The sequence below is a fragment of the Montipora capricornis genome, chromosome 3, assembly GCF_036669925.1.
Source record: "Montipora capricornis isolate CH-2021 chromosome 3, ASM3666992v2, whole genome shotgun sequence".
Taxonomy (NCBI): Eukaryota; Metazoa; Cnidaria; class Anthozoa; order Scleractinia; family Acroporidae; genus Montipora; species Montipora capricornis.
The window spans coordinates 55,041,129-55,053,628 of record NC_090885.1 but is presented as its reverse complement, the minus strand read 5'-3'; the positions used below and the strand labels follow the sequence as shown (position 1 = coordinate 55,053,628).

The following is a 12,500-nucleotide window of genomic DNA, read 5'->3' as shown; positions in this document are numbered from 1 at the left end:
GGTTTGCGACTTGAAAATCCATCCCAGCCAAGAGTTTTTCATGCAAAGCTAAAGCCATATCATTTGTGAACCCCCGTGAATGTTTCGTCGTCAAAAAACCCCACACACTTGGCTAGAAATGAGCATTTTCTGCTTCAATTTCCACGATAGCTGATGAATTTAACTGCTACTGATCGCCGCACAAGACACGGAGCTTGGGTCCGAGGTCAAAAAATTTAACTCCACCTGATGAGGTACTGTAACAGTCATTACAACACTTACCCCATCCCCACAGCGGCTCCTCGAACAGCTCCATGGTTACTCGTGTACCCGGCGATAGCAGAGTTGATAAGTTTCACTGGGTACTTAAGCTTGGTAAACATCCGCTTGAGATGTTGGCATTCCTTCGTAAAGGATTCTTTCGTTGATGACAGGCGGTAAGCTTGGTTCAGCATTGTATTCAGCAGAGATCTTTTGTACCGCTGATCGACATGGCTCTGGCAATGTAAGAGCAGTCCTGTATCAGTTGGTTTAAGATATACGCTTGTTGTCAGGTGGCAACCGCTTTTCTCGATCATCATACCGAGGAATGGAAGCTTGTTGTTTTCATCAATTTCCATTGTGAACTGTATAGCAGGATGGCATTCGTTCAATGTTGAAAGGAAGGCTGTTGCGGCTTGAATATTCGGCATCGTGGCTAATGTGTCGTCGACGTACCTTTTATAGAAACTTGGTAACTTTTTGTTGCGATCCAGTTGTTCTTCAATGGAGCACAGGAAAACGTTTGCCATAAGGGGTCCCAGGGGCGAGCCCATGGCCACACCGTCCACCTGCTCATAAAGTTGGCCGTCGAACTGAAATAGCTGATCTTTGGTTGCTATTCTTAAAAGTTCGGTAAGGCCTGTCTTTCTGAGGTTGAGACCATGCATTTCATTAAACCAGTTGTTTTTTTCCAGGAAAATGGACTGTCTAATTCACGAAATGTTATTCATTCGCGAACGAAAACCAAAGCTAAACACGCAGTCTGACTCAATACGTGCAAAAGTATTTATTTAAACATATACTGCACGAACTGACACGTTAAACACCAATAACAATGAACGCTCATTATTCTAATGAAGTTTATCACATTTTATTTGTATATAATCTCTGAGCTACAATTTTACATCAGTTTTAACATTCTACTTGATAATGAGGTCATGCTGAGACTTCGAAACGTCGTAGTTTTTTACCGTTAATTTTTATTATCAAATGTATTTCTAAACGTTCTCTGATTAAAGTCTTATAACTCATTTAAATTCTTAACGGCTGTCTGTAGTGACGCGAGCTTGGGCTGCCTATGGGATTTCTGGCCATGATCAGAGCCTTACTCTGTCGAGGGGCTGGCTGGCGTCCAGTGGAAGCAACTGGACATATCCCAGGAACCCAACCTCCATTTGGCAATGCAGTAGTTAACTGACAAAACTTTATTTGTGCCAGTTTTTCAAACTGTTAAAATAGTTATTAAATGCTTATTACTTGAAAGAGTAGATTGACGTAACTTTCCTTTTAGTAACGAAAAAGCTCTGTTCTTATCCACGAAGAATAACATTGATTTAATACAAAAAAGTTAATATAAGTTACCAAATGAAACAAAAAAACTTAATTCGTAATTTTAATTCGTAACGTAATTTTGTTCAGGGGATAGGTCACAGAAAACAGCTCTTGGTGACATGAGGATCGAGGGGGAAGTGAAGAAGGGGAAAAGACTCTGGAAAATTAAATCAGTTCTTAAATGCACAAACAACATGCTTCAAACAAACAAATACATTAAAGTACATTAAAGTTGTTTCACATTTGTAGTTAGATAATAATAATAATAATAATAATAATAATCTCAATAATGCCAGCATTTTGATTGGCTCTCACCTATGATCTATTAAAGGAGAGACGCATAGCTGACGTCACCATCAAAACCTCTTAATTCTTCATTGTATTTAAGCTAATAGATTCCATGTTACCTTGTGTTTGTTCAGTAATACATGTAGATCACAGAAGACATCAAAATGGCTGGTGAGAACACCAGTGACTGTGACATACTTAGCGATTGCCTTGTGTGCCACTTTTTTGTTCTTACCACATTTTGACCTCAGCTGTAATATCAGTGCTCGACCTTAGCGGTAGTCCACTAGTCCTGGACTAGTGCAAAATGCTTCTGGACTAGTAGGAACTTAGAACCACTAGTCACAGGACCAGTAACTACTTTTTAATTAGTTTTTGCAATGTCTCAAAAAAATACATTAGGTGAAAACAAAATACACGTCTTGTAAATGTTGTTTCAATGCATTCCTCGCAACGTTTCGATCGCGAAAACAGATAGTCCAATGCGAGGACTGAGGTGAGAAGACTAAACAAAGCTGAGGTTCAGACTGGGCACTAACTAAAGGAACTCCCAGCCCACCATCGACCTTTGTCTCGCCTGCCCGTGTTCTTGTCATGAAGAGATTAGAGGCCTATTTTTTTAGTTCTAACAACAGAGATTATCCAAACAAACACCATAAAGAGGGTAGTGGAGACGCAGAAAAGACATTGGAGACAAAAGAGAGCAAGAGCAATGAAGCGACCAAGAAATCTTCATATGATCAAGAGGATCGAACCATTTAAGTTAGGCATTTCCACCCTGAATGGGAAAACACTTTTCCTTGGGTTATTTACAAAGATGGCGAAAAGATATTGCAAATAATATTGCCATGCTACAATCAGGAAGGACTACCAGAGATTTACTCAGGACTAGTAAATTTTCAGTTCAAGTAGTCCCAGGGCAAGGGATCAAAAAAGTTAAGGTCGAGCACTGAATATATTACTGAACAGATGCATGGCGACATGGAATCTGTTTTATTTTAATATACCATAAAAGTACTATCTTAAGCAAAAGAGAGTGGACCTACTGTGGTACATTTCAAATGCCATTATATTGGTGGTACGAGGTGGGACTTGCATGTAAGGTCTCAGTAAAGGAAAACGAGGTGTCACAGAAAAAAAAATACATGTCGCGTCGTAATTTTTTTAATAGGGTCAAACTATACATCAAATTAAAGCTAAAAGATTGAGTTATTTGAATAAAGTTTTAGTTTTTTGGTTTTTTGGTTGCCTTTTAGTTTTGACACCTCAAACTCAGAAAGACCGAGTCTGCAACAGAAGCTCCTGCCCCTTCGCTTTATTGCAAAAACTGCACTTTGTTGCATCTTAGTCACAGACGAATGCACTCCAATACCGCGTGAAAAATTTTTGATATGTCATGAATTGAAGGAAATATCACGCAACTACATGTACATTGAAACTCTCATCTCATACTTAATTCAGGCAGAAAAAGTGCCATAAAATCAGTCTCTGAAGACAAATCAAGAATCCTCACACGGTATTTGGGGTAGTACAATCATCTATTACATGTAGTACCAAAAATTTGGAAGCGATATCTTAAAATCCATCAGGTCCGAGAGGTTGTTATTTCGGCTTCAAAATAAAGCCCTAGAAAATTGAACATAAAGATTTTGCGGGCAGCTCATGGTCTGCTGAATAACTCCACCCCCTGCTTGAAAGCCAATTGTGCTGAGCCAATCAGCATTCGTGTACGTTCTAAGGTAGCAGATTGCACATGAAGGCTGTCAATTTAAACCCGATCCTGATCCTGTGATTGACACAATACATCAATCATTTGTCACACGCAGATTTTGGCAGGAAACAAAGAAAGCCAACTCTAACTGTTTTAAAATTAATTTTTCAGATTTTTTTTTTCGGGAAATATACTTCAATTTACCTTTACCGAGACCATAACTGCAGAATACCTGCCACATCAACTAATTAAGTCTGTCAATTTAATGCGGGGATCTGACCAGTGAACAACTCTGATAAGTTAAGTAACATACTAATAACTCACTTCAAATTAAACCTGAGAATGTTACGGTCCTTACAACACCCGTGTGTCCAATTCCAAGAGACCCTACAAAGCTCCTTCCAGTCCCATCCAGATCTACAACGAGGATATTAGTTACAGGTTAGTTTACTGCTGCCATTTTTACTTACAGTACAGTTAGCTTACGTACTGTACAGTGAACCAGACGGAAATCATCCCACTTACTTTCTGTCGGAAAGACGGACATTCACACATTGCAATGCTGTTTCTTTCCACAAAGAATCGTCTCTGGCCAGACGGTAGAGATTTCTGCTCACGCGGGATACCAAAGACAGAGTTTTCAAGTCACAAAAACGCAAGATGGCCAACAGAACATCGTCGGGCAGATTGTTCAAATTTGCGTCGCTTTCCGTGCCGCTCTGGGCCAAAGACATGAGGCAAAACCGACTCAAAGGGACACCGAAACAATCCTTTTTCTGAAGCTAAAATCTGTATCTGTTTCATACTAATATGAAAGTAAATTTTTGTGAAGGACGTCGAGATAAAGAACAGTTTCGAGTAGGACGAAAACTCGATTTCGATCGCTTACTCGTCCCCAGTCATCAAATTTGGAACTTCGTTCTCAGGGTCTTCTCGGCTTTCAATATGGCGGACCCCGGCACACCAGAAGATTTAATTCGTACAGTGAGCGGACAAGTACAACACGATCTCTTGCTCAAATGAAGAATTATCCGGGTTTCGACAAAACACTGACCCCCGGTCAACTGACCCCCCTACTGACCCCCCTACTGACACCCTAAAAAATCAATGGGAAAATGAATACTGCTTACTTAAGCCTCAACATCCCTTTTTAAACAGCATTGTTCAACAGTATTTAAGTCTAAGCACCCATTTTAAAAAGGTTAGTTTTCGATTATTGTTGTGATGGCCGATTACCTCATGTAAGCTAACCTTTTTAAAATGGGTGCTTATACTTAAATATTGCTGAACAATGCTGTTTAAAAAGGGTTTTTGAGGCTTAAGTAAGCAGTATTCATTTTCCCATTGATTTTATAGGGGGTCAGTTAACCGGGGGTCAGTGTTATTATCCTTCATTACCAGTTTGCTACAAATAAAGTTTTATCCTCCATTTAGATTACTCTGTCCCAGGGCTTGTGGTTATGCTTTTTTTAACAGTCGCCCAAACTGGGTAGGAACAAAACACAGCTCTCCGTTTTACCAATACAGAAACAAACCTAAACATTCACCTTTAGCCTAGAAACTCTTGTTTAGGTCTAATAAGCCCAAGGCTAGCTTTAATGAATGTTTAGGTTTGCTTCTGTATTGGTAAAACAGGGCCTGTGACCTGAGACCTGTGTTTTGTACCTGCCGGCCTAAACTAGCGTAAGAAACGGCAACGGCAGCAGCAACAATAGACTAATTTCGATATAATATATTAAAATTCATTCCAAAACAAAAAGCATCATCTCGAGGCTCTGGGGAATAAATATAAGGATTTGTATGAGTTAATTCCCCAGAGCCTCGAGATGATGTCTTTTGTTTAGGACTGAATTTTAATATATCGAAATTGGTCTATTATTGGATAAAGAGAAAAAACGATCGAGCTGCTCGTGCGGCACACATTTAGGTACATATCTTTGCTGTTCTCTGCAAAACAACAACGTCATATAACCAAAACATCAACCTCGTTGCCATGGGTCTCTGTCTCTGTTCCCTTGGAACGAGGTTGCCATTGATAGGCGCTGCAGAGACCGCTGCAGAAGTTTCTATTTATGTCTGGTATCATCTTCGTAAAATAATTGAACTTTTGTTTGCCAAATTTTACAACGTTCCAATGGACACTAGTGCGTTAGCGTGCGTAGCTTGGATTGTTGGCTAGGGAGGCAAATAACGAGCGGCCAACTTCCGCGCGGAAAATGGAGAGAGGGACGTTGTGAATTCCCATTCTCCGCGCGGCTACGCCCCTGACCAGTCAGCCCAATCGAGAGTGCACTAGACTTCCGTGCAGAAGGTCCGGCAAACACTCAGGGTCTTTAAATAACTTGGGAGAAACTGCCTTTGTAACAGAATCTTTTGCAAATGTGTAGACTTTCTAGTTTACGGTAAAAAAAAAGGAGCATGTTGACACACGCTAGCACCATCCCGGTGTGGCCAACACATCACGCATGCGCACAACCATTTCACCTGGTCAATTAGCAGTCATGGACAATCTGTTTCAGCCTAGCTGGGCCTCATCAGCATGGCGTAGCTAACATACCAGGCGGATGTTTTTGGCATCCTTTAGTGGCAGCTCCAAGACCGTGCCGCCTGGTATGTTGGTTACGCCATGCTGACGCCATGCTGATGAGGCCCAGCAAGGCCGAAGCAGCTGCTAATTGACCGGGTGAAATGGTTGTGCGCATGCGTGATGTGTTGGCCACACCGGATTGGTGTTAGCGTTTGTCACCATGCTCTTTTTGCTTTTTCTAGTTTTCTCAGATAAGGACGATAAGCCGGAGTTTCCATCTCACAGCCCTTGTTCATTGGCAAGCTTGAGCAACGGCGACAGCAAATGCAACGAGAACGTCGCCTTATATGTCAATTCGCGTTCTTGACATGGATTCGCGACTATTCCAGCATTTTAAAGTGACAAAGATGTGACAAACCCTCAAGAACAAAACTAGTATGAACGGCCCTCCATTTATTTTGCTCACTAAATAGAGCGGTTTTCAAATGAGCGTCAAGTAATTACTTCGACCGATCACAGCAGGTGCAAACAGTGCAAACCGATCCAAAATTCGCCCCAATTCCATGTAACTTGCTCAAAGCGCGGGAAAAATAGCGCGTGCAAGTCGCGATTGGTTTCGGTGTTCCCTCTCATTGGTTGATAAACTGGAGAGAGACTTTTAATTAAGCCAATCACTGAGCGTAGCAATCGCAATTGCGTAATTACTTTCGACACTCATAGGTCATTTCCGAGTTCATGTCTGCCTCCTCTTCAAAGCGAGTCAAAGAGCGAACTTTTTCTTATGAAAATTAGTTTTCATCCATATGTAAATTAGAACTAATTACCATCACAAAAACTTCGCACTTAGACTCGCTTTAAAACGAAGCAGATATGAACTCGGAAATGGCCTATTGAAAACCGCTCTATGCAAATTTGTGACGTTCTCGTTGCCGTCGCCGTTCTATTAGGGAGCTTAAGCACGTGCGTTTCTGAGACACAGATGGCAACCGGAAGTGCGCTGTTTTCCCTTTTAACCCTTTCACACAACCACGTTTACATTTCCAAGTATCTTTTCTCCATTAGAGATAATTAGTATAAAAATCTGGTAGACACCACTGCCCTGGCACGCTAAATTGTCTCTTCCGGTTGACGTCCGCGTCCTAAAACGCTCCCTATTAGGGAGTTTAAGAAACCACGACGGCTGTGGTGACGAGAACGTCACTTCAAACTAGTAGCTTGAGCTGTCCTAAGTGTTTCACTGAGTTTCACGATGTTTCCATCTCGTTTATGTGGTGCAATATGGGCGAAGTATGCTATAACCATATTGGTACATACGTACAGATTTGAAGCAAAGAGAGAGAAGGAAAGATTCACTGTTAACGTTGTTTGTCCACCTCGTCGTCAAAACCTGAAGATTGATGATTTTATAAATGTTGCTTTGACAAGTACGTGAGAGAAATGTGCAAGAATGCGTGCAGCACGATCATAACATTACTGCTTTTTGCCGTTGTCGTTGCCCTAGCCGTAGTCGTTTTTTAAACTACCTCTTAGGGAGTTTTAGCAACCTTCCTTCGGTTGCTTCCCCAGCGATCGGGAATGATATCCTTGCTGAGGAGGTTTTGCCCCGCCCGCATAGTTCCCAGTTGTTCCCGCCATGCAGCCCGGAAGTAAAATGTAATGCGCAGTGCTTGTAATATTAAATTGTTCTGCGCATCATTGTTTTTATCAGCCAATGAAACAATTCGAATTTTTTGGTGCGACCAGACCCTCCGTTTCGTTAACCAAAAGAAACGGAGGGCTCTGGGGGAGGAAAATGATCGCAAGTGTGAACACCCTTGGGCTTTGGGCATCGCACAATACTGTGCAAAACTCCGTCCGAACCAACACTCACGGTCTTAAATACAACTAAGAAGGAAGTGCATCTGCAAATAGTTAGCCTCTGTAGTCTTATCGGATAAGGAAGATAAACCGTAGGCCCCGTCTCAAAACTCAATGTTCATAACCCTGCGTGATGTAAAAGAACCCACACACTATTCGGAAAGAGTAGGGCAAGGAGTTCCCGGAGGGTACACGCTGGGAAGTACAAGCTACAACAAGCAACTCTAAAATCCGACGGTTAACAAAGATATGACGCTGAGGATCGTATGAACACCGTTTGAGTCTTTATTGACCAGAACTTATCCTGGAATTTTCGTGTCGAGACTTCAAGGGAAAAGAGCACCTAACACCAGAGCATTGAAAACATTAATAATCTTTTCCACGTGCATGTGAATCTCACATCATCCACAGCCAGTTCATTTGATTACTGCAATAAGTAATTTCCGAGTTCACGTCTGCCTGCTCTCTAAAGCTAGTCTAGGTGTAAAGTTTTTCTAATGAAGTTTACACCTTCGGTTTACACGACACGGATCGAGACTGTTGCCGAAACCGTGCCGACTTGAAACCGCTGCCAAAAGCGGAGCGTTTTCAAAACGATGCGGTTTCATCTGCGTCGATTTGAATATGGTTACTATTTTGGCGCGAAGTTTGCATTGTTCAATTCAAAATAGTGAATTTAGCACGAAGTGCAGCGCTCGCTTACACCATCACGCCTCGGATTTTATGGCGAAAACGGTTCCGTGTCGATATGAAACTGCGTCCGTGTAAACACTACCTTAGTATTAATGCTAAATTAATTCTAATTTGCTATCGTATCTAAAGGACTATTGGAAAATGAAAGATGGGTGATTGTGCTTGCTTTGGTGTTCGATGAGACCCACCCCCTTTCCTCCACACCCCCCACATTTTAAAAAGGCACCTGCATCAGGGAATCACGAAACGACGGAAAACAATCCTGCTGCAAGTGGCACATGCATGTTAGTACGAAGGTGCTTTCCCTCCCCCTCCTTTTAAGCACTCTCAACTCTCAAAGGCTAACCTTGGGTAGGATGTAAACCAGTAGACGATATAATGACCAACTTAGTCGTTTTCACTCAGCTTTATTTGAACAGAACAGCTGGTACCAGTACTAAATTGCATGAACCTTTGATGTTTAACGCCACATAATACAGATGATATCACATAGGTTAAAAATGCTAAACATAACTTAACATGGTGAACTTAAAGCTCGGACTTCATAAATTCCAGAGATGGAAAGATCGCGTTTGTCTTAGCCAAAATATAAATTTTCAGAGAAATACCACTTAAAGTAAATTCTTTGACCATTTAAATACTCGAAAATTCCATACTTTTGTTTACGAACGAAAAGCTTTTGCCCTCCAGTGTAATTTTTCATAATTACGCGCCACAAACAGAGCTCAGATTCCTATTTTTACCATGGGTCAAATAAGCGAGAATAAATGTGCAAGTGTGGAAATTATCAGACTTTCATATTTCGAAGGAAGAATTTTAAAGCGGTTTGAGAAAAATAGGTTTGTACGAAAAGTATTGAAGCGTGACTGGCTGCCAAAGCGTCCTTTTCCCATACAAATCCTTATACATTCTTTCAACTGTTACAACACCAGTTTAACGACATATACTTACGAAAATCGGCATGTTAACATATTTTGAGCTGCACTTTTTATTTCTTGAAGAATAATTTTATGAAACCAGCAGAATCATCGTGTTTATGAAAGAACGGTCACGTGACGAATTTTTGCCAAAGGCCTATTCATGCAGCTGTAAGCATTATCATTCATAAACAACTGGCTATTGGGAAGATATCTCTTTGCAAACATTGTTTTTGTTGTGCCAACCACGGGAACAAAAGACGCTCTGGTTGCCACATATTGACAATGGATTACGTCAACGATATCTTCGCTATATTTGCGAATTAAAAGAGTGTTAAACCAGTCATCAAGGGTAGTAATGCAAAAAACCCCAACCCAGGAAATTGTTTTGACACTCGTAGGATACGAAGCTCATGCGATGTTCTGTTTATTATATTAACACAAATGGAATACCAAACCATTTCACTTTAACATATTTTTTTTTTGTAGTCCTAACGTAGGACGGCGCGATAAAAATGTAACTATAGCACTAGCAACCATGATCTTTTCACGTGTGAAGATAACATGCCTTAGTATATACTAAAACAGTGGATAGCGTTGAACGAGCGCGCTGATTAACCACTCACGCCGGATATTCTTTGCTATTCACCTCCGAGCAATTCGGGTGGAATTTGCGCCCAAAAAACGTAATCTTTGCACGAATAAATTGAGTTAAAATCATCTTTTTGTGCTATATTTTCGCGCTGTTTTAGTGTATACTAAAACAACTATTCACCTCAGTGTCGTTGGCTAATAGTGAATATTTACCTGGCCGCTTCGCGTCTCGGTAAATATCCACCACTAGCCACCTCCACTTCGGTGAATAGTTGTTAATTATGCCATGAAAGCTCACCTGGTATTAATATTTCATTGGTGTTTATACAATGAAACATTTTTAAACGTGTTTGACGTCCTCTTTTAGAACTCTTTCATAATGGCGGCCAAATATTTTTATTGTTTGTTTTAATGCTAATAAGCCTTTCTAGCCTCGCTACGACGAGCAAATTCCAAAAGAATTTTTGTTTCAAAATGAGGGCAGTAGGTCTAATTTACATAAAAAAGTGGTCGCTATTTATGAAAGTGGTCTATAGATGCCTATGTTTTTCCGGCAAAGCAAAACTAAATGATGACTAAAAAATAAAGGCCAAAGATATTTGTGGCCAGAACTTTAGTCGCATAATTTTGCTGATTCCTATTCCGAGTTACATTTGAAAGAAAAATCGGAATGGTATTTTTCCAAAAAGGAAAACAAGAAAGGTGACCTTGGAAATAACGGCGGGAATAATCTGGATACTAGAACACATACATTCTGTCTGCGCGCGCAGGAAATCTCACCTCTGGGTATGCTATTTCGTTGATTGCGAAAACGGACTCCCACACCACCCCATCAAACCCCTACAAAACAACAACAACAACAAAAACCCGATAAACCGAATAGGCCGTGTTCAAATGTTTGCGACCCACGATTGATGAGGAAATAATAGCCCGCAAAAGCAAAGGCAAAGGAAAATGTGAGCAACAAATATGTGGAGATCAGAGAGGCCGCTAAATGCGCGCAGCGCAGTAATGGAAGGAGATCCGTTTTTGTACTCGTTGGCATCCACGATTGGTTCAAATTTCTGAGGTTCCACAGATGAGAAAAAAGATTCATAAATCGCGCCCTTCCTAGTTTGGAATTGGCCAAAGGTGTTATTATTCCATGCGCGCATGAACTACGTTCTCCTTTCAAATACAAAAAAGAAATCCTAAAATTCCCTGATTCTTCAATCCTCTGCAATATTAGTCATTGAAATTGAGTTAATCTATTTGTTTACAAAGAAAGACCAACATTTTAAACGTGAAAGCACGTAAGTCACCCTATTCATGTATTCCGTTTAAGACGTTATAAAACTCAAAATTTTTCCACATACAAGTTCCACAAACTATGAACTTTCACCGAAATTTTAAATTCAATGCATTAATCAGCGGTATTTGAAAATAATTCTGTAAGTACACATTTCATCTTTTCCACTTTGATTCCCCATACAAGGTATAAAGAACTGAATTCTTGGCATGCCTTGATTTTATACTTCTCAATAATTGACAACTAGTGAAGATCTTATCATTATTCTGTATTAAAAACTAATAAATTGTCTATAATCTGATTGTGTCCATTGAAGTGTAATATTCATCTGTACTAAAATCTCTCTCTCACATGCACCAACATCATAACTTCATTCCACAGCATAACGCTTTTCCCTGTCGTCCATTGGTATCTGTCAGTTCTAGCGGCTCTGTTTCGACATCACCTGAAACAATGCAGAATGAAAGAGAATGACATTTTACACCTTGCAGACCAAAGCACTATCAGATGACAGTCATGATAAGTTTATACGGAATCAAACTTACTGGTCCTACTTATAACCCTTCATTGCCATCTCAGGGACTGAATTACAGAGGGCAAAGCTCAAGGAGGGAAAGACCCTCCTACAGCTCTATGGTCCTGGAGCACAGTTCCATAGACCAAAAACCACACACCTCCTCGCGCAGAATGTTATTGTTTTCTGCGACATGTACTTGAGGTGCAAAATTTTGTGAAAGGCGGCATATTAATTTGCATTTCCACAACAGGTCATCTGGGATTGGCCAAAAGATTTAGCTGTGGGAATACCTTGGTCCAGTTGCAGAATTGCTGGTTTTCACTCACGTGATCAACAGCCATGTTTTGCAACGAAAACAAAAGGAAGCGTTTGCATAATAATAGAGTTAAATTCCCGGAGGATTTGGTCGGGGCACCAACATGGCCGCCTTTTCTTTGTTTTGGGCACCAACATGGCGGTCGTGACGTCATGTGAAAACCGAGAATAGGCCATTTCCGAGTTCATGTCTGCCTCCTTTTCAAAGAGAGTCTAAGTGC

At 40.7% G+C, this 12,500-nt stretch overlaps 2 protein-coding genes across 6 annotated transcripts in view; both read right to left on the bottom strand.

The window, feature by feature from the left end:
- LOC138043433 (F-box/WD repeat-containing protein 4-like) overlaps positions 1-4,486 on the bottom strand; it is a 35,137-nt gene extending 30,651 nt beyond the window's left edge. For 3 of the 5 annotated variants that reach the window (XR_011131257.1, XR_011131258.1, XM_068889696.1), the window contains exons 1-2: positions 4,097-4,486; positions 3,896-3,988 (exon numbers count right to left, since the gene is read on the bottom strand). Coding sequence is in view for 3 of the 5 variants with exons in the window: in XM_068889696.1 (XP_068745797.1) it covers positions 3,896-3,988; positions 4,097-4,305 (302 nt within the window). In the remaining 2 variants the exon portion in view is untranslated. The remainder of the gene's footprint in view (positions 1-3,895; positions 3,989-4,096) is intronic. The other 2 variants (XM_068889695.1, XM_068889697.1) reach the window with 1 other exon arrangement.
- A 5,490-nt stretch (positions 4,487-9,976) lies between these two features.
- The window catches only part of LOC138043431 (ras-related protein Rab-24-like), a 19,374-nt gene continuing 16,850 nt past the window's right edge, over positions 9,977-12,500 (bottom strand). Inside the window, exon 8 of the mRNA XM_068889693.1 lies at positions 9,977-11,892. Within this exon, the coding sequence (XP_068745794.1) occupies positions 11,810-11,892 (83 nt within the window). The 3' untranslated portion in view covers positions 9,977-11,809. The remainder of the gene's footprint in view (positions 11,893-12,500) is intronic.